This window comes from Magnolia sinica, chromosome 7, assembly GCF_029962835.1.
Source record: "Magnolia sinica isolate HGM2019 chromosome 7, MsV1, whole genome shotgun sequence".
Lineage (NCBI taxonomy): Eukaryota > Viridiplantae > Streptophyta > Magnoliopsida > Magnoliales > Magnoliaceae > Magnolia > Magnolia sinica.
Window position 1 is genome coordinate 4,799,365 of NC_080579.1, and position 24,014 is coordinate 4,823,378.

A 24,014-nucleotide genomic window follows, 5' to 3' on the forward strand; every position below is an offset into this window, starting at 1 on the left:
CCCCGACTTGGAATGATTCAGGAAAATCCATTTTTATCGCTTTGATTTTGTTTACTATTAGCTACAATTCTTGGATTTGAGGCAGCAGCGGTTTATTATCTACCATGCTGAAGTCAAAATACCTGGCGATGAGAAACTTGTTAGTACCTTCTTCTTCAGCCTTGTATTTGAATTCCAAAGAGGCCCAGATCTCCTTTGCTGATGACGTCTGTTGGTACAGATCGTACAGGCGGTCGGAGAGAGCGTTCAGAATGTGTCCTCGACACAAGAGTTCACCTTCGGCTCTTTTGTTACTGCAGCTACTTGTTCAGGTGTGTCGTTGTCAGATGCTTCAGGTAGTGCTTGCAAATTTGGATCTAATATGTAATAGATCCTCAGCGCCGTCGGAGAAATTTCAGCTTGTCTTGCCATCTTGTAAAATTGGTTCCATCGATCCGATCAAGACGTATCAAGTCCTGATTCATCAACTTGATGGATGAAACACTGTCGACTTCCATCAGTAAAAAAAACGATTTAAAATTATTGGAAATTATACATATTAATGTATTTCTGTATAATGTGGAAACCGAAAAGTGTAAAATAATCAGAAATCAGGACAGGCTGAAGCACGTCTGAAACGTTGTCCTTAAAGCGTTATTTGCCCATACTCAAGTGAATTGAGTATGCTGGTAGGTTATAGGCAAATAACTTCTAGGATACGACGAGCCTGGTGTGGGTCTGCGTTCAGCAAACATGAAGGCCCACCAATTGGAACTCAATTATACGCTTTCTGGCAGTATTACAATATAAAAGAAAAAATCCCAAAAGAAGAAGAAAAGAAGAGAAAAACTTCTGCACAGGCCAGTTCAAATCTTCAACTACTAGTTTAGTTGAACCGTTCTAGACCACACCGCTGGTCTATTCTTCAAGCTAAGGTTTAAGCCTTGCTATGTTGCTGGAAACACTAGAATATATGAGTGGAGAGGGGCTGGCTGTCTCAGTTCGTATGGATTTGCTGGAGTGAGTTGAGATGGTTTGGAAACCCATCCAGGTCCTCCTTTTATAGGCTATGGTGGCTAGGGGGTTATGGTCCAGAGACTTAAATTCCATTAAGCCATTTTTGGCTGTTGGACTCTCTGTGACACGATGCGGACGTGCAAAGTGCAAAGTGCGCCACTAGCGCCTCTACAGCCACACTGCCTCACATGCCCACGCGCTCGCACCGAGCCCTTGCCCGAGCCCGAGCCCGAGTCCGAGACTGAGCCCGTGCCCGTGCCCGAGCCCGAGCCCAAGCGCGAGCGCGGGTGTTCCAGTGCGCAAGGTCCATAGTCCATGGACTAGGTAGGTAAATATTATAATACTCCACATCCTTCATATAAACCACAGATTTTTCTCTTCTCTTTTCCATGTGGGACTATTCCCAAAAAACCCGTAGAAAAGTGTTTTTCAAAACAACTTTTTATATTATATTATATTTTATTATTAAAATATTTTTATTAAAATCAATATTTTTGCAACATCATGTTGCCGCAGATGTGGACGACCAGTCGCTCGTTGATATACATGGATTAGATGGTCCTACATGTCTGATCAATAGCTTTGAGATGACAATTCAACAAAAAAGCTGGTGATTCACATTCAGTAATGGAGATGCGAGCTTAAATTTTGGCTCTATAATCTAAAAGAACTGAGCATCTACATCCTGCTGCACGCTAACTTAAAATGAAGCCCATCTTTCCCTCCAAATTATCATGTAAGTAAAATAAAATGGTAATTTGAAGTATCCAAAATAATAAAATTTTAATTCTAATAAAAGCCCTAAGTTCAGTAAAATTCTTCTAAAGCCTAATTTTTAAAAATACAAAGTCCAAATAAGCTTTATTGGACGAGTCCAATAAGTATAATTACAAGTCAGATTTAAAAAGAGAAAAATCCTAAAACACTAAAAATAAAGAGACACACCAAAAATTGAAATGACTAAAAACAGTAAATTTTCTTAAAATATCAATTATAAACTGAAAGCATGCGTTTTCTTACGAAATATCTAGACACGATCCACTAAGTGGCTCGATTAACTCCAATAGCCCATTATGTTGAAGATTGATAGATTGTATGTACTTTAACGATAGGCTAATCAAAAGTTATGATTGATTTGGTATTCCCACTTTGAATAATAATTTTTCCCTATCCTCAATGAATTTATTCGAATAAGACGTGCTTAGGGACTAATTATGTCATGTCCTATATAGGACTGGACCAAATCTAATGGATTCCTTATGCTTCCGTTTAGACCTTTTCTTTGTCCGTCCATGCTAGGAATGTATATGTGCTCTTACATCATAATTCCTGTCAAAATAAAGGGTGGACATCTCTCTTCTAAATATTTCCTTCAGTGTGGCCCACTTGAACACATCTCAACTTAATTCTTTTATCCTTAGAATTAACACGTGATTATACATCTAATTGTCAAAGTGGATCTCACCTACACGTGTTAGTGGGTGCCATAAAAAAGCAAGGATGGGGGCTTAGGAACTTTTAAAAAGAGAAAAAGAAAAAAAGAAAAGAAAAGGAGAGAGATTGTGTTAAGTCCTGGGATGGTGAGCTATGGTCCACCCAATGGATGACTTCCAACCTATTGATCGAATTAACATTCCTTCCAATAGGTTAGCCCAACCGTAAGGATCACCTATGAAAAATCAGCCTCATTTAATCATCGAGTTGGCCAGACTATATAGAGAACAGTTTTCTTCATTAATAAGTAACAAAATACAAATGACCTCCAGTGAATAAATGAATGTGACTGATTTTTTCAAGAAAATATAACAGTGGTAAACCCAACCATATTGGATCAGCTGAATGTTGCACTCATATGAAGGGTTGGAATGTATCTTTTGGATGGACAGTAAATCATTTGCGGTCCAATAATTTATTATCCAACTAATGACGGAAGTCTCACACCTTTATTTTATAAATGGCCCACCGTATCATATATGTGAAATGTCTCCAACCTTTAATTTTTAAATGGCCCAACGTATCATATATTTGAATTTTCTCCAACCTTTAATTTTTAAATGGTCCACTGTATTATATATCCGAAATCCAGTAAGCTTTGAGAAAGTTTGAGAGAATAGGTGGTACGTAATGTGACACGTGTCAATTCGAAATTATTAATGCTTTCGCCAGGCGTACCAGAGGCGAGTCAACTTCCATTCCAATATATATATATATATATATATATATATATATATATATATCTGGGAAAAGGTACTATACACTCGACTGTATGTTACCTTCCATATGGTCGAGAGCTAGCACTAAGTTAGCAGTCGGATGGTGAAAGTTTCAAAGGAACGGTGAAATTTTATAAGGAGAAAGGTGAGATTTTATAGGTGAGTGGAGAAACAAAACCGGTGAAACTGGCTCTCTATCTCACGTATATTTCTTATGAGAAGCCTTCGCGTGAAGGTCCTGCCCTAGAAACCTAGATAGGGCTTACTGTAGGGTTTTTTGAGAAATCCACTCCGCCCATCCGTTTTTCTTGAATCATTTTAAGCTATGATCCAAAAAATAAGTGAGGTCCACGGATCAAGTGGACCACAAGTTGGGGGTTTAACATCCACCATTAAAAACTTCTTAGGAGATGAAGAATTTTCAGATCAATCTGATATTTGTGTTTTCACTTCATCCAAGTCTACATGACCTTTTGAATAGGTTGGATGGTAAAAAAAAAACATCACGGTGGCCCTTAAAAAGGTTTCAATGGTGGGTGTCATTATCACTGTAGCTTCATTTGGTGTGGTCCATTAGAGTTGTGGACCTACTTCATTTTTAGGATCATAACTTAAAATAATATGAGAAAAGTAATGAATGACGTGGATAAAACAATTACATCACGTTTGACCCCACAGAGCCCTGCCGAACAGATTACCGGGTTGGACGCAATCCCTATCCTCTTTCTTTTGCGTTAGTGCAGAACGGCCGGAAACGAATTGGCTATTCCCCTGCCACTAGCCAGGTGGTGATGGTTGGTACTCTATGGGCCCCACCATGATGTATGTGTTTCATCCATGTCGTTTATTCATTTTTACATATCATGTTATGACTTTATCTCAAAAATGAAAGGGATATAAATCTCAGGTGGACCACACCATAGGAAAACAATAGTGATTGTATGTCCACCATTAAAATCCTCCTAAGGCCCACTGTACTGTTTATTTGACATCTAATCTGTTGATTAGGTCATACAGACATAGATGAAGTGAAAAAACCAATATCATCTTGATCCAAAACTATTTTGGATCCCAAAAAGTTTTTAATGGTCGACGTTCAATCAACACTGTTTCCTATATGTGGTCCACTTGAGATTGGGATATACCTTATTTTTGGTCTCATACCCGAAAATGATCTAGAAAAATAGATGGACGGCATGAATGAAACACATACATCATTGTGGGGCCCATAGAGCACTAACCACCCACCATTGAAATTGGATTGTGTACTGAGTTACTTGGGCCACCTTGAATGTATGTGATCTATCCACACCATCCATTCGTTTTTCCATCTAATTTAAGGGGTTGAGACCAAAATTAAAGCATATCCAAAGATCAAGTGGACCATATCATAGGAAGCAGCGGAGATAATGATTTCCACCGTTGAAACCTTGCTAGGCCCCACAGTGATGATTAATTTTCATCCAACCTATTCATAAGTGAAAAAAAAAAATTAAAAATTAAAAAAATTAAAAAAAATAATAAATAAAAATTATTAACTTAATATAAGTTAAAAAGTTACTCATTGGGTGGTATCCAAACGGGCCCTTGAGATCCACATGATAACAAGAAAACCACAGAAATGGCAATAAAGTTCCTCTTAAACTGAAAACATCAAAATGTTCATAGTTGCAGAAATTGAGCATACAAAAATACAGCACGGATAGAGTGGCGGAGGAACATTTTTGAGTGGAAATTGTTACCGAACCATAAAAACACTTTTCCTGAATAGCTAGCTAACTTGTTCATAAGATTATAAGATATAACTTGTTCATAAGATCATACAGACATATCTGAATGGGAAAAATAAATATAAGCTTGATCCAAAACTTCTATGGCCCCCAAGAAATTTCAACTGTAGATGTTCAATTCAACTATTTCCTGGTGTGTGGTCCATTTAAACATTTTATATATTTCATTTTTAGGCTATACCCCTGAAATTATTTTGTAAAATGAATGGACAGAGTGGATATAATAAGTAAATCACAGTGGACCCCATAGAGTTTACTCAGTACGCCAAGCACGCAATCCGCACTCACCCCGCAATCCGCTTCTAGTGGCAGGGAGTAGCCAATCCGTTTCCGGAATGGGCCTGTTTGACGAACGCGGGTTAGATACTGAAAGGTTGAGCAGCGGTTCCTCTACTAAAGTGACGTCACTAAGTTTTGTAGGCCCCACTATGATGTATGTGTTATATCCGCACCGTCCATCCATTTTAAGAAATTATTTTAGGGCATGAGCCAAATTAAGAATGAGGTAGATAAAAATCTATAGTGGACCTCACCACAGAAAACAGTGGGGAGAGTGATTCCCACAATTGAAACTATCCTAAGGCCCACCATAATGTTTATTTGAAATCCAACCTGTTCAAAAGTTAAAAAAGACATGAAAGAAGGGAAAATACAAATATCAGCTTGATCTAAAACTTTTCTGGCATTTAGAAGTTTTTAATGGTGGGCGTCACTGTCCCACTGTTTTCTATGCTGGGGTCCACTGGAGTTTGGGATTTAACTCGTTCTTTGGATATTGCCCTAAAATGATCTCTCCAAGTGGATGGAAGGAGTGGATACAAAACACACATTATAATGGGGCCCACGAAACTTGGTGATGTCACTTCAGTAGTGAGTCTCACTACTCAGCATGTCATTATCTAATCCGCGCTCCTGTTCGACGGAAGCAGATTGCGGAGTAACTCACTACCCTTAGCATACTGAGTAGACACTACGAGGTCTACCATGATTTATGTATCTGATCCACTCCATCCATCCATTTTACCATATAATTTTAGGGCTCGAGCCAAAAAATTAATCATATAAAATATTCAAATGTACCACACCACATGAAACAGTAGAATTGAACATCTACTGTTAAAAAAATTCTTGGGGCCCACAAAAGGTTTGGATCAAGCTTATATGTGTTTTTTTCTCTTCATCCATGCCTGTATGATCTTATGAATAGATTGGATGACAAATAAACATCAATGTGGGGCCTAACATTATTTCAATGGTTGAAACCATTATTCTCACTGTTTCCTGTGATAAGATCAACTTGAGACTTGGATTTGGTTCAATTTTAGGCTCAACCCCTTAGATGATATGGAAAAACGGATGGCCAGGGTGGATTTCTCAAAAAATCCCACAGTATGCCCCACTTAGGATTCTAGTGCACTACTTCATACTAAAGGCTTTTGCAGGAAATACTCTGAGCCATATTTTAATAACCGGTTTCATCGGTTTTGTTTCTTCACTTATCGTCTAAAATCTCACCGTTGGATTAGAATTTTTAACATCGGACCGTACCATGTGGAAGGTAACATACGGTCATGCATATAATACCTTTTCCCTATATATATATATATATATATATATATATATATATATATATATATATATATATATGAAGTAAACTCTTCTGTATTTTGCACGCTTCCAATTTTCTGGAACAGAGAAGGAAAATGGCAGAAGAGGTTAGTAACAAGCAAGTCCTTTTCCGAGATTTCGTAACGGGATTTCCGAAAGAATGCGATATGGTATTGAGTACGGGCGCGATACGGTTGAAGGTGCCAGAAGGATCGAAGGCCATCCTCGTCAAGAATCTCTACCTTTCTTGCGATCCCTACATGCGTCTACGGATGGCCAATGGCGGTCCTGATGAATTTTCTCCTTTCATTAAAGGATCGGTAATTTCTTTCTATCATCGTTATACTATTATTAGTATTGGTTTCTTTCTGTTAGATTCGAGGGTGCGCGGGATTTACTGCAAAAGCCTTTGGCATGAAGTTATGCACTGGGAACGTAGGTGGGGTCGGCTGTGATTTTTTGAGAAATCCAATCCGTCCATCCGTTTTGTGAGTTCATTTTAGGAGATGGCGACAAAAATTAGCCGGATACAATACTCAAGTCGGCCAAAAACGTGAGAATTGAACATACACGGTTGAAATATTTGTGGGTCATAGAGGTTTTGAATCATGCTAATATGTTTGTTTTCAGTTCATCCTAAGGAGGAATGACGTTATTAACCGTATGGATGCCATGTAAACATCACTGTCCATTCCGTGAAAGTTTCAACGGTAGGAATTACCCTAACCACCTACAGCCAACTTGAGTCTTGGATATGCTCACTTTTGGTCTCATAGCTAAAATGAGCTCAAAAAAGGAATGGACGGGCTGAACATACACGGTTGAAATAACATCACAGTGGGCCCCACCTAGATTTATAGCGCAGGAAACTTTTTCGCAGGAAATCCGTGTACGATTCGAGGGATCTCATCTTATCTAGGAAGCGGATTAGCTGATGTACCACACACCAGCTATATAGCTGGTGTAGGTACGTGTCGAGCGAAGACGAGCGCTGACGATCCTCGGGCTCCTGAGTTGTACGAACGGTTCAAAGGAGATCAAAGTTACATGCCTCAAAAGGATGTATTTATTATATCCATATCGTTCATCAATTTTTCGATATCATTTTAGAGCATGATAAAAAAAAAAAAAAAGTCATCTCCAAAGCTCAACTGGACCACACCACAAATAGCAGCGGGGAGAATGATTTTAAACGTTAAAACATTCATAGGGCCCACCATAATATTTATTTTTCATCCAATCTGTTCATAAGGTCAAAAAGACCCAAATGAAGTGGAAAATCAAAATTCATATTGATCCAAAACTTCTGTCACCCACAAAAGGGTTTCAGTGGTAGAAGTTAAATCCCCTATTGCTTTTTGCAGTGTGGTACATTTGGTCGTTATATCTATCTTATTTTTAGTCTCAAGCCTTGAGACAAGCTCTCCAAATGGATGGACGGTTTGGATTAATACATACCTCATGATGGGATCCACATAACTTGTTGTCGTCAATACACCAGCTATATAGCTGGTGCGTGGCAGATCAGCCAATCCGTTTCCTCTTATCTAATGGTGTTTGGCATACATGTGAGATCAGACCGTCCATTAACAGGTCCCATCATGATCGTGGCCGTCGCCTAAAATTTGGTGGATGTGCTCATGGAACGGGTTGGTGCGGACTGTGGATCGATCTTTTTGTGGCACGGGGCCGCATGATGAACAGCTTAGATTTCAAACACAGGTGTCACAGCCAAAAGGATTGCGATTTTGACCGTACCGAGTTGTACGAACAGTCCAAAGGAGATAAAGTAACATGGCCCCACAATGATGTATTTACTATATCTACACCGTTCATCCATTTTCTGAGATTATTTTAGAGCATGAGACCAAAAAAGAGTCATATCCAAGTCTCAAGTGGACCACACTAGAAATATAAGTGGGACAATGATTCTCACCTTTAAAACATTCGTAGGGCCCACGATAACATTTATTTTCCATCCAATCTGTTCGTAAGTCACACAGACATGTATGAAGAGAAAAAAACAAATATCATATTGATCCAAAACTTCTCTGACCCTTAAAATGGTTTCAACTACTAGTTTTTTACATTGTGGTACACTTGATCTCTGAATCTATCTTACTTTTCAGTTCAAGCCTTATGACTTGGTTTCAAAATTGTTGGATGGTTTGGATATAACACATATCTCATGATGGGACCTACAAAAGTTGGTGATGTCAACACACCAGTTAGATCGGTGGTGTGGTACACTGGCCAATCTGCCTCCCATAACTGATATGGTTTTAAAAGTTTTCTCGAACAAACTTTATTTATTTTCTTTGTAGTCATTTATTTACATGGGAAGATACTACCTTCTTACTAACACAATCTTTATATGGCCCACAGAACCTGATAACTTATAATGGTATTTATTTGATACGAACCATTTTCTTGTAACGTGGTCAATGTAACTAGTGGATGTTGATCATGCCTCCAACTATAACATTTCATGAAAATTTGAAGTCATTGGATGAAGTGAATTCCATACATATGTGATAATGGACCTCACAGATAATATAAGAGCACCCTTATAAACGGCCGAACATTACATTTTTTACACTTTTAGATTAGTCCATTTTCTTTCTTGGAAAAATTGAGTATCATAGGACCGTTACCACTTTTACTCCGTCGTTGCTCTCCAGCATTATTGAGCTCATTATTTAACGACTGGTATAATTCTGTCCCCTGGTATATGCATATCCCAAGGTCAACCCTGGTATAATTCTGTCCCCTGCGTCTAACGCTGTCTCCTTACAGATGCAACTCACACCCTTCATTTGAGCCATACATCAATTACTTATTGGCCGTTCACTTGCTTGTGGAATCTGTCACGCACCCTAATTCTTATTTATACGTTCGAACTTTGTGACCCAAGAACTATAATTGAAATGATCCTTAGGACTGTTTAGGTGCAGTAGAGCCATGTATCACATGCTATGGTGCGTGGATAGCATAAGCACAATTTGGCACCCTTTTGCACAAGAAAGAAGAAAATATGGACGTGTACAGCCAATAAAACCATTACTCAATGATAATTTATACTCTGCTAAAATGGTTAGATAGACTTACACATGCTAAAAGTCTCATTTGATGCTTGCTGGAATATAATGTTTTATGCATATGCATTGCATGTGCTATATATTCTATATGCATAACTATCCGTGTTTAAGCAATCACATGTGCCACTACCAATCTTCAGGTGCCTCAATGTGCCACATGAAAGATGGATAAAGTTCAACACCCGATCAAGGGTTCGAGTATCCATAGGTGGTGAAATCCCACTATAGCGTGAGTGTGTGGTGGTGTGTGCGTGTGTTTAAAAAAAAAAAAAAAAGAAATCCATTATTTTATGGAAAAACTAATCTCTATCCTCGTGAAAAAAAAATAAAATCGGGTGCTTTGCTTTTCTTTATATAGAAAGAATTGTATGTGTTAATCGCTTTCTTGCAAAGATGACAGATCTATTAACCCTTAAAAAGCACAAAACTCTCAAGCTTATTATATTAATGTTGAAAAATAAGGTCGAGTATGAGAAATGAAGTTGGGAAGTCATTTTTCTTTCTTTTCTATGTTACTATAGCATGAACTTTTTTGAAGCTAAAAGAACTCATTGACTACTGACACTATTTCATGCTAATTGGACAAACCTAATTAAAATTTGAGTTTTTAAACCTTTTTCTTCCTATTTTTAAGTCTTGAACTTGCATTTGTTAATTTCTCATTATTGTGCAGCCCATTACTGGCTTTGGAATGGCTAAAGTTTTAAACTCAGGACATCCAAACTTCAAGGAAGGCGACTTGATTTGGGGGATAACTGGATGGGAAGAGTTCACTCTTATATCAGAGCCTGAGACCTTGTTTAAGATTAAATATACTGATGTACCTCTTTCTTATTATATTGGTATTCTCGGTAAGTTGTTTTTCCTAATTAGTTTTTTTTTTTGTTTTTTTTTTTTACAAAAAATAAAAAGCAATAGCTCAAAGAAACCCTAGGTTTCTTTAAAATAATTCGGCACAAGATAGAAGAGAAAGACCAAGAAGAGAATATACATACAAGAGCAAAGGTGTGTACAACCTACCTCTGCATTTGTTAACACGTTCTACTCATATGTCATTTTACAATTTCTTATTGTTCATCCAGGCTCTATTGTCAATTGGCCATTTGGCATGAAAATCAGTCCCACTCGAGCCATACTACCAGTTTGATAAAAGGACATTTCACTTGTTAGAAGTGAGGCCATTGTTATATTTTTCTAGCTACCCATTTAGGAACTATTATTTTATTTAGGATGCGTCCAGTTAAAGCAAGTTTGGGCTATGGCCGTAACACGATGGACCCGCCTGCCCTATGAACGGAATGAAGCATGTTGACATATGTAGTAAAGCCCAAGGATCTTACCAATAATTTCATGAAAGGGGTAAGATATGTAGAGAGAGAGAGAGCGAGGGAGGGAGAGAGAGAGAGCGAGGGAGGGAGGGAGGGAGGGAGAGAGCGAGAGAGAGCGAGAGAGAGAGAGAGAGAGAGAGAGAGAGAGAGAGAGAGAGAGAGAGAGAGAGAGAGGATGTTGGGAGGCTCATCTCCACTTTGTAGTGTGGTTGCCCACTCAACTTTCAGATTTGCCTAAGTTTTAGGCCCACGTCTTAACATGAGCAACACAATAAATGTACAGAGTGGATGCCACTGTCATCATGATGGGCCCCACATAGCCTTTGTTACATAGGCTCCCTGAACACTACATGTCTATGTGGGTGACACACAAGGAAGCATGAGGCGGTGCCAATAAAGAAGTGAAAGGAGATAAATGCCCTAAATTGTAAGGCAACATGCATCCATTTTTCTTTTAAAATAAAATTTTTATGCCCCTTCATATGATGGATTGGTAAAATGGGTCACTGAGCTATATTCCAATTAATATGCTGCTTTCAGCTACCTGAACCATTTGTGTAAGGCACTAAATCCAAAGGCCCAACAAGTAAAATTATGAAGTGTCTCATTTTAACCATCAGATGGAGTTCAATCAATCCACTTTAGAAATTTGTGTGACAACCACATTCATTTCAGATAATGGATTAGCATTCTCATTTCCATGAAGTCTGACACCTCATCTAACTGCATTGCTTGATCTGCAGGTATGACTGGTCTTACAGCTTATGTTGGATTTTATGAGGTCTGCACTCCTAAGAAAGGCGAATACGTCTTTGTGTCAGCAGCTTCCGGTGCCGTGGGTCAGCTAGTAGGACAATTCGCAAAGTTGTTGGGCTGCTACGTTGTTGGAAGTGCTGGTTCTAGTGAAAAGGTTAGTCACTAGTTAGCAATGACAAGTGACATTTTCACATTGTTAAGTGAAAGATACATCACCACACAACATATTAGTTCATAGAAGCATAAGATCTAGTAAAAACAAGTATTATATGATCCTGAACTAGAGGCTTTGCACAACTTGCTAGGTTTTCAGTTTCTAAGAGTAGGACCTTGGTTCAGTGATCCAGACAATTGATCTGTTGCAAGCATAGTTTTGTAACTCGCCAACTCAACTCAAAACTTCGCTGAATCAACTCGATTCAACGAAGTTTCGACTGGGTCTGTAAGAAACTTTTCACTAGCTTGACTTACTTTGAACTCAACAAGACCTGTAGGATCAGCTCGATAACTCGTCCGACTTGAAATGACTCGATGTGACTCAAACAAAGTCAACAATCCAGTCAGGGGCTTTTGGTGATTAAGAAAGATAGCCAGTGAGAACCAAACCTGCATCAGTGCTTTGCAAGTGTAGCAAGTTACCAGCATTCCCCAAGCAAAGTTTTATTTTTTTAGATAATTTTATACATTATGATTTTAAAGTTTTATTCACATTACTTCAATTCTTGAACTACATATTATAATATTCAGTCGAGTCGATTTAAGACCTCTCTGAGTCTTCGAGTCTAGTTTTGGGCATTTGAACTATGGTTGCAACAATCCATAGATGGACCATGTGTCAAATATCTCCCAGATTGGAAGATCCCAGCACCAATCCTAGTCTTTTTTCAGTTGCATATGGACTGTTGCTGTATTCCTCTTCTCAAACATTATGTTGAGGCCAAAATTTGAATGGTTGGGTTGTTTTATTGAGGAGGTTCTCAGATCATGCATGGTTCATCCACATTGGGGCCCATCATTCCAACGGTCAGGATGGATATCTAGTAGTTCCTAGTAATATAGATATGTTGGTGACGCAGGGAAGGATGTGATGAGGTCGATCACCGTCTTCCTCAGGAATAACTACTCCAAATCCACGGAGCTTCTCTGGACTCCTCACAAAGATTCCTCGAATCTACGAAGGATAAAAATAGGAATAATTTCTAATAATTCGAAATAAATTGATTGATGATATAAAAATAAATAAATAACGAATTTACAATCCTTTAAATAGTGAACTCAAACCTAGGAAGAAGTTTTAGACCCAAACTCCCAACTTAAAATCCCTAAAAACACGACTTATTATAAATAGTAAACTTATTATTTATAGATGGTCATAATTGTTGGACGTAGGCCGGTGGGGCCCACTGGTGAGCAATCACTAGTGGGTGGGTCCCACATGTTTAGGCATCTTCCGGCCTTTCTCCTTTTCGGTTATATTTCAAATTTAAAATTGAATTTGATTTATGATAGGAGATAGGGATAAGACCGGATGATATGGTCTCATCCAATCTCCCCTCCTTTCCTATAAAAGGCACGCGCTCTCTCTCGTATAAATATAAGATATACAAAATACTGAGAGTATACGGAGAGAGAAACATTGTGCACGAGAGTCTGTCCATCTTAGCTTGTCCTTAGGACGATCTGATCCATAGATCGCAATCCGGGACCACTATATACCGTAGGATCAGAGGTGTGAATAGTTCCATCTGCTCCAGTAGTAGATAGGCGGGCCGTTGGAGCACCGTTCTTCTGCTTTGTAAAGGTTCCAAACATCGTGTAGACCGTCAGATCTTGAGGGCTCACCTTCTGCGCTTCCCATCAGTGGTATCAGAGCATATTTAACGGCGGATCTCCGATTAAATTCATCTAAAAAGGTAAGTACCCCATCCTTTTTTTTTGGATTGGAATCCATGTGTATGGTGGATTAGATTTGAATTTTGTATACACGTATGCCATGTTCAAGTGAACCCGACAATGATGGACCAAGGTGATCATGTAGACCTTTAAGATTCCATACACCTTGTATACACGTATGGAGTACTACATGTGGACCATTCCATAAACAAATAACATGGCATACATGAATTGCTTGTGACATATCTCCACTTAAATACGTGTAAACATAAATACTTGAGTGATGTGCACGTGTACACATCAGACCCATGTGTACACGTGTTCACACATCAGTCCCATGATTACACGAATTGGATATTGTTGGATGATGTATACATGTGTTGGCAGCTGTACATGCACATGAATTGGCTGCTGGATATATGCACATGAGTTGGCAGCTGTATACATGTGTTGGTGTTGGCAGCTGTACATGCACACGAATTGTACATGCACACATATATGGCTATACACGTGTTATATATGGCTGATGTACAAGTAGGCCCATGTGTCATATATGACTGTCGCGTAGGCTGATATGCTTATCCATGTTTTATTGAACTACAACACTGCTGTTGCATTGAACTGCACAACTGTTGTTATGTTTATCCATGTTGCATTGAACTACACCACTGCTGTTGTGCTTATCCATTTGTATTGAACTACACCACTGCTGTATACATGTGTTGGCAGTATCCATTTGTATTGCAGTGATGGACAATGACATAAGTTGTATCCAAACCGTCCATCATGACCAATGGATAAAATGGTATAAGTTGTATCAAAACGGTCAAAAGATACACATGTTATTCTATATACGTGTTGTTTTGTACAGACGGTACGCATGTTGGCTGTACATGCAATAAAACATGCAATTGCTAATCTGTACACGTGTTGACATATGTGTGAAGCAGATCTGCAATAGCTAATCTGCAAGTACCGTGTGAAGCAAATCTGCAAAAGCTAATCTGCAATAGCTTATCTGCATTAGCTAATGTTGTACACGTGTTATTTAGCTACCATACATGTGTTGTATACGTTAATTATCTCCTGTACACGTGTTGTACATGTTGTACACGTGTTGTACACATACAAGTTCACACGTGCTGTACAAGTTGTACACGTGTTATACATGCTGTACATGTGTACACGTGTTGGTACAATACATGTGTTAGCCACTGTACATGTGTAAGCTGCTGTACGTGCATAAGCTGCTGTACATGTTGTACACGTGTTGTAAGCTAATGTAGATTACATACGTACATACATGTGTACGCGTCTTGGCTAGATTACATTCATGTTGTACACGTTGTATGTGTTAGATTACATACATGTTGTACACGTATTGTAAGCTAATGTAGATTACATATGTACATACATGTGTACACGTGTTGGCTACCATGCTTGTGTCAGCCACTGTGCATGTGTTAGCTGCTATACGTGCATTAGCTGCTGTACATGTGTACACGTGTTGCCTACCATACATGTGTTACCTACTGTACATGTGTTGTAATCTGCATTAGCTAATGTATACAGTATACACATACAAGTTAGCTACTGCATACTTGTCTAATAGAATCTGCTATACACATGTGTACACGTGTTGTCTTATGTACACATGGCTTTTGTACACACGTTAGCATGTATACACATATCAGCCAATCCGTAGCAATTTTTATTTTTATTTTTTTTATTTTTTCTAATTCTTCATGAGTAGATCTGTTGAAGCATGATAGACTCATATCAAAAATATAGTTTCCTTTATAATATCTTCTTCACTGTTGATCTATTGCTCATTAGTGAACGAAACGATCATCAACCATGATGATCAATGTTGATGAAAGGATCCATCATCAACAATGATCATTATCGGTAATGATCGGATCCATCACTAATAGTCATGATCACAGGTGAAGATTGTTCTCTCTTTGTATCTAAGCACTTAATTTTTTCTTTCTGATGATGATGTTAATATACATGAAAATATTCGGCTTGATGTGTTTAGATCTAAGCCCCCTTATTTTTCATTGGAAAATATAGAAAAACTTAGTACTTAAATACTCCCTATACTCAAATAAAGGTTGTGCATAACCTGAGTGGGAGTTTATTCTCCTATACCAAATGATGCATGCAACCATGTAATGGAAGGTTGCACGTTATATAAATTTATTCTTATAAAAGCATTAAATCTCATCTTAATTAGAGAACTTGATTGTTCTACACCGCCCATTCGGGTATGTGGACTTTCAGATCTCATTAAGATGTGTTAACTGCTTTTATACTTTGAAATTTTATATAACACGTAGAAATGCTGATGATTAGTGTCAATACCTTAGATCATAGCTAAGTAGTGATACTCATGCAATGTAGAGATGGCCTCCAAAGCGTTAATCGTTGAACAACTAAAAGGACAACATTTCGACGGCAACAACTACGAAGACTGGTCCCACGCAGTGCGATGCCTTCTAGACGAGGACGACATATCTCACACACTCGATGTAGTTCAAGAGGAACCCATCCTGGCTGAAAACGGAAATTTACAAGAACATAGGGTTGCGATGACTCGCTATAATAAGTGGCGAAAATAAAATCGTTCAGCTCGTAATGTCCTTCTTAGCACTATGCACAAAGAACTCATATCTACGTATGAAGTGCATGAAACCGCTAAGGGAATCTGGAAAGCACTGACAGATGCCTATGCGCAGAAGTCAGATGCGAGAGTTAGGGCAATGGAATTGGAATTCCAGGAGTATAGGATGCCTGTCGGCTGTCCCATCAAAGATCATATTCGTAAGATGGAGCAAATGATATGTGCCCTTAGGAATGTTGGGTGCAAATTGACTGAAAATCAGAAGATTATAGCCATGCACCGTTCCTTGCCTGAATCTTGGGCCCAAATCAAAAGAATTCTGAATCATACTGATTCAATCACTACGTTCAGAGACTTTTGTGGCCACTTGGTACGTGAGGTTGAAATAAATGCAATTCAGCCAGGTTCGGCCAAGGCCTTTATAACAGAGACCCATAAGCGAAAAGCTAACAATAAACGGTCCAAAGCTCGCAAGAAGGCGAAGAAGAATAATAAAAAACAGAAGACCACAACACCTGCTCCAAATCTCAAGAAGGGGAATGAAAAGAAGAAGCAGAAAAAGATAAATGTAATCTGCTTTGTCTGTGGAAATTTCGACCATTATGCTCGGCAGTGTGCCCACAAAAAGACGGTAATTTCTCAGTTACAAGATACTTTGTATGTAGGCGTTTGTTCTGAAATCCTTTCCGTTGATACTATATCTAACGAGTGGATTTTAGATTCAGGCGCAACAAAGCACGTGACACAGAGTCGTCGAGGACTCGAGGAATTTCAGCCTGTAGCCAAAGGAAGTTATAAGCTATACATGGGCAATAACGTTGTTGAAGACGTACTAGGGATTGGCGTTCTCCATCTCCGTACGCGCATAGGGCAAACAATAATCCTTCGTGATACTCTTTTTGCACCGGGGATGCGTCGGAATTTAATTTCTGTTTCTAGGTTATTATTTGATGGTTTCGATATTCGATTTTCTGGGACTAGAGTTTCTATGAGACAAAATAACCTCATCTTTGCATGGGAAAATTTAATTTCAGATTTATTTATTCTAGACGTAGATTGTGATAATGCCCATATTGCTTTATCTGCTATGTCGAATAAAAATGTAGAATTTGAATCTCAAAAATGGCACGCGAGGTTAGGTCACATTGGAAAGGATCATATGACAAGACTAGTACGTTCTGGTCTGTTAGACTCCTTATCCAAAGTTGATTTGCCATTTTGTGAACATTGTGTGTCCGGGAAGACATCGAAGAAACCATTTCCCAAAGCGGCTAGGTCTAAGGGCACACTTGAGATAATCCATTCAGATATCTGTGGACCATTTAATGTACATGCCAGAAACGGATGTCAATACTTTGTCACTTTCATTGACGATTACTCGCACTATGGATATGTGTATCTCATCTCACACAAATCTGAGGCTTTTGATTGTTTTCTTATATATAAAGCTGAGGTGAAAAATCAGCTTGAGAAAAAGATTAAAACCCTTCGATCAGATAGAGGTGGCGAGTATACATCTGAAACGTTTAAATCATATTGTGAAAATGTTGGAATTGTTCGGCAATACACAATGGCATACACTCCACAACAAAACGGTGTTGCAGAAAGAAGGAATAGGACACTATTGGACATGGAAAGATCGATGATGGCACAAGCTAATCTCTCTACCACATTTTGGAGAGACGCACTGTTAACAGCCGTCTACGTCCTTAATAGAGTCCCATCCAAAACCATTCCTAAGACTCCATATGAGATGTGGTCTGGGAGGACTCCTTCTTTAGCCCACCTATGCCCTTGGGGATCATTAGCATATGTTTTACTACCTACTCAACATAGAGGTAAACTTGATAGTAAAACCATTGAATGCGTGTTCATTAGGTACCCTATGCATTCAAAGGGATACATTCTAGTTTATGAGGACCATGGACGATGGATTGAGATAGAATCCCGAGATGTGACCTTCGTTGAAGATAGATACCCAAGCCGAATAAAGCAAAAGGTTCCAATAGCACTTTTTGAAATACCCGCTGTATCTCAGGAGAGTGGGAATTCTGCTTCTCACGATGAAGATGCTCCTATAGTTCACCAGGACAGTGGGAGGACATCTTAGCAGGCTCCTGAGTTACGTCGAAGCGAAAGACGTCGAAGCGAAAGAGGATTGATTCCCCTAAGATACTTCGATATTGAGGGGCAAACATTCTCTTGCGTTGCAGTTGATGATGATGAACCTGATTCATATCAGGATGCATTATTATCTTCTAACTCGGCCGATTGGGTAAATGCTATGGACGAAGAGATCGCCTCCATGGAGAAGAATAAAGTCTGGGAACTTATTGATCTGCCTTCCAATCGCAAAGCGATAGGTAACAAATGGGTACTTAAGATCAAAAGAAAGGCAGATGGTACAGTGGACAAGTATAAAGCACGATTAGTTGCTAAAGGTTTTACACAGCAAGAAGGCATTGATTACGAGGAGACCTTTTCACCTGTTGCAAAGTTCTCCTCAATCCGCATGATCTTGTCCATTGTCGCAAGTTTAGACTTAGAGTTATATCAGATGGATGTAAAGACCGCATTCTTAAATGGTGACTTGGAAGAAGAGATATACATGCAACAACCCATGGGTTATGTGGACAAAAAGCATCCGAAGAAAGTCTGCAAGTTGCTAAAATCTATCTATGGGCTGAAGCAATCTTCAAGACAGTGGTACATGAGGTTCCACTTGGCCATCACCACTTTTGGATTCACGATGAGTGAAGAAGATCATTGTGTATATATAAAACGGTCTGGAAGATCTTTTCTGATACTATCTCTATATGTAGACGATATCCTGTTAGCTGGTAATGACATGCAATTGTTAATATTGACTAAAGATTGGTTATTCTCAAACTTTGAGATGAAAGACCTCGGTGAAGCCAACTTTATTCTTGGGGTAAAAATCATCAGGAATCGCCCTAAGAAATTTTTAGGCTTGTCTCAAGCAACCTATATACAAAAGATCTTAGAGCGGTTCAGGATGGAAAATTCAAAAGCTGTTGAAACCCCTATGGATAAAGCTACCAAGCTAGACAGGAATTTGTGTCCCCAAATTGAAGCCGAGAAATTGGCAATGTCCTCAGTACCTTATGCAAATGCAGTAGGGAGCTTAATGTATGCTATGCTTTGCACCAGACCGGATATTAGCTATGCAGTTGGCATAGTCAGCCGTTATCAGAGTAACCCGGGACAATCTCATTGGCAAGCCGTCAAACGTATATTCCGCTATCTCAGAGGAACAAAAGACCTACTGTTGTGTTATGAAGGCACTAGCCTTGAGCTTAAAGGATATTCAGATGCTGCTTGGGGTAATGACGCCGACGAGGGAAAGTCTACTTCAGGATATGTATTCTTACTCGAAGGAGGAGCTATCTCATGGTCGAGTAAGAAACAGACATCCACAGCTCTTTCATCTATGGAGGCCGAGTACATTGCATGTTGTGCTGTAGTTCAGGAGTGTGTATGGGTTCGCAGATTTCTATTGAGTCTGGGTGTTGTACCGAATGTTCGTCAGCCTATATCGCTGAAGATAGACAATACTTCTGCCATTGACTTGGCAAAGGACCCTAAACACCACCAGAAATCTAAGCACATTGAGATCAAGTATCATTACGTCCGTGATCATTACGTCCGTGATCAAGTATCATCACGCGCTCTCTCTCGTATAAATATAAGATATACAAAATACTGAGAGTATACGGAGAGAGAAACATTATGCACGAGAGTCTGTCCATCTTAGCTTGTCCTTGGGACGATCTGATCCATAGATCGCAATCCGGGACCACTATATACCGTAGGATCAGAGGTGTGAATAGTTCCATCTGCTCCAGTAGTAGATAGGTGGGCTGTTGGAGCACCGTTCTTCTGCTTTGTAAAGGTTCCAAACATCGTGTAGACCGTCAGATCTTGAGGGCTCACCTTCTACGCTTCCCATCAATAATTCCTACTAGACTGCATAGTTTCCAGCCAAAAATAGTTAAGTGTCCAATATGGCCTAACCACACTATTCTCCTAGTTTTTCTAAGCCCTTTTCATGTTGGGCACAACTCATACAACTCAAAAGGATCAAGAGTTATGATTGAATTAAAACTTACTATTTATTGTAACCATCGATCTGATGGAATCTTGCAAATCTGGTGTGGACAACCTGGCATAGCAGGGTTGGTTGGCTAAAGTAGCTTCTCCTACCCCAAAATCATATATTATACATCAAAAAACTCATTCAATTTGCGATATACAACTATTTTAAGGTTCTGACAGTCCTGATCACTTTTGCCTCTGATCGGGCCTTCTCTGGTCCATCTTGGCCATGAAAGTATCCGTGACCCGCTCTACATCAGTTGGCATGCAGTCCTAAGGTGCAAACTTCTAGAAAGTGAAGAGTTTCTGTTATCACTTGTACCTAGAAATTATTTTCTAATATCAATTTGTGGGCTCAGGTTGATCTATTGAAGAGTAAGTTTGGGTTTGACAATGCTTTCAACTATAAGGAAGAACCTGACTTGAACGTGGCTTTAAAAAGGTAAGTATCTCTGTTAGTGTTAGCATATAAGAATCTCAAATACCATCGATTTGGTTTCCTTCAAAAAACATCATTGTTTGTTCATCCACAATCCCCTACACATGGCTAAACAACCACACACCAACCACATTGGCTTGGTCATGCAATGTAAATGACATGGCCCATTAATCAGGTTGGCCCACCTGACAGGCAGGCAACACTGGTTGAAGATGCTTTAGAAAAACCAGCCAAAATCCAACATTCTACTTGTGTGATGTCCGCCTGTTGATTGGATAACCTGATTATTCAGATAGATCATCTACTCAAACAGATACATAGCCCAGTTGCCCCTCAAGAGGCAGCTGCATGTGAACGTGGGCTTAGCAAAGCTCTACACTGTTTGGGTGGCAATTTCGTTTTTCAAAACAAAGAAAAATGGCATCTGGGTCATGCTTAAAGACCCCACATGTTCTGTTTCCTAGTTTGTAAAAATGTTTGGAATCTATTGTCAGGTATTATCCCAAGGGCATCGACATCTATTTTGAGAACGTAGGCGGCTCGATGCTTGATGCAGTACTAGCGAACATGAGGCTCCATGGTCGCATTGTGGTGTGTGGTATGATCTCTCAGTACAACCTTGAGAAACCTGAAGGCGTGCACAACTTAATCTACCTCATCACAAAGCGCATCCAGATGAAAGGGTTCAAGGTGTTTGACCACTTATCATCATATCCTAAATTTCTCGAGGTAACTCGACAACATATCAAAGAAGGGAAGATTGTTTCTGTGGAAGACACAGTCGAAGGTCTCGAGAGTGCTCCTGCAGCCTTAATAGGACTCTTCACTGGACGCAATGTCGGGAAACAGGTAGTTGTAGTTTCCCATGAGTGATTCTGAGGCACATTGAAGTAGAAAGGACATAAAAATGAACTTAAATTAGTCATAAAATAATCCATGATTAGATTTTACACATGTGCATGGTACTTTTAAGTTGTCCTATTTCGAACAATGTTTTATGTATCAGATTGTCACTATGTATCACATCTCTGGAATACGAAAATATCATGGAAAATATCATAGGTATTACCTAATATCTACTCCTATCTTGAATTTTTTAAAATTTAGAATTCTTAAATGTTTGGGTTGAGTCTTCGAGTCAACCTGCACCGGATAAACATCGGGCTAGGTCTATGCCATAGATCTTACTTTCTTCTATAAACTAAAAGGACAAAAAAATAAAATAAACAGAAATAAATCCCTCACGCAACTTTGCAAAACTCTGCGTGATTGTTCGATGGCACTTTTGATGGCACTTCGATGGCATCGACAGACTGTCGATGTCATTGAACTAAACACCAAAATGTTCCAACAATAAAACATGAATTTTCAGAATTTTCCGATGGCATCGAAGTCAGCTCGATGGCATTGTGTTGTGATTGACAAACCTATTGATTTTCAAATTTTAAGACAACAACAACAAGATCCACTTCCGAACCTCTTTTATTGTAAGCATGTACTATGGCCTTAGGTGCATCAACATCCCCATCTTCAAGAGAACTTGCCTCAGAGTTGGGTTCCTACATTGATCTGTCTCACATTCACATTTCCGTCATGCAGCTCAGGCCTCTCATTACTACCACAAGTAGGCCTTCAAGATGAGAGGCTGCTATATATTATTGCTCTATATATTATTGCAAGGCAAGGATCATAGAATCAAGGCAATAGACAGTATTTATGTTTGTACAAGTCCCACGGTGCAGTAATCCAGACTTTCTCATCAAGAGCTGATCACCTACAGGCAATGGACCACAACTTGCAGTGTCATGTTGATAATTTTGCTGGCATATACCACTTGTGCAAGACATCAGTACCATGAAAACTTTAGGTGGCCCATTTATACTGGGGAATCAGTTGGGTGGTTTCTAGCACGTCCTGTTTTGGGCATTATTATCAAATCCAAATTCGATGCAACTACAAGAATTTTGGGCTATCACCGGGTTTGGATTTGAATAATCCCATACAATGAAAAGCTCTAAGAGGCTCATCACTATGATGTCTATGTGATGTCCACTCCATCCATCAGTTGGTGCCAGATCCAAAATATGGTGGTAATCCAAAACTCAAGTGGGCCACAGATGGGAATGCCATCATCAAAACCTTCTTGTGGCAGACCAAAGTTTCGGGAGTTATGGATCAAGCTAATGTTTGTTATTTGCATTCATCTCGGATGGCGTTTGCAGTGTTCAACGTATCCGTATCGCTACAAGTTTCGCTGGCCAGGGATACGGAAACAATATCGATATCGCCGATAACTAGAAATGCAGGGAAACATGAGAAAAACGGTGGAATTTTCAGCGAAACTTTAGGAGATGTTAAGATGTACGTATTTGCATATTTAGAAATTAAAAAAAAAATTACAAAAAGAATGCATACATAACAAGTTTCCATTTAATGGGGCCTCAAAAGCATGTGTTGTTGCAAGAAATCAGTCTAACCATTCCATCCGGCCTATTTAACCATCCAACATTCCATCCAAACATTCATTGATATTGCAAAATATTAACAACACATGATATTTCACCAAGAAATCATCAACAATTGTAAAGAAAACGAAAGATTGTGGTCTCAAAATCATGCATATTGCGTTATCAATAATATCGAGATATTATCAATATTATCAATGACAAATTGAACAGTACATACAATCATGTACCCATGAAAAAATTTTGAAATAATTTTTTTCTAATAAACAAAATTTTGATGATATCAATACGTGGACGATATTATTGAAATATCATTGTTACACTTATGATACAAGCATTACCTAGAATTTACATAGTTGAAAATATTGATGATACATTGGCGATATTGATGCATTGGCAATACAAGTGACACCTAAAATTTACATAGTTGGAAATATTAGCGATTACATTAGCAATATTGATACATTGGCGATACTTAGAGATACATTGCTAATACCTGAAATTTCTTGTACTACCAGCATTATTGGAATTGCTACCAGTGTTATCGGTATCACTGAGCTAGAGATAAAGATAATATCGGAGATATTTCGATAATATCAGAGATAATTTGAACACTGATTGGAAGTCTAAAAAATTGAAACCACAGATATAAATCAAATCAAGGGGCTTATGGGACAATATTAATT

The 24,014-nt window shown here is 38.9% G+C and overlaps 1 protein-coding gene across 1 annotated transcript in view; it reads left to right on the top strand.

Moving 5' to 3' along the window:
* The window catches only part of LOC131250906 (2-alkenal reductase (NADP(+)-dependent)-like), a 107,385-nt gene extending 85,420 nt beyond the window's left edge, over nucleotides 1-21,965 (top strand). Inside the window, exon 6 of the mRNA XM_058251303.1 lies at nucleotides 21,645-21,965. Within this exon, the coding sequence (XP_058107286.1) occupies nucleotides 21,645-21,677 (33 nt within the window). The 3' untranslated portion in view covers nucleotides 21,678-21,965. The remainder of the gene's footprint in view (nucleotides 1-21,644) is intronic.
* Nucleotides 21,966-24,014: the final 2,049 nt, after the last annotated feature.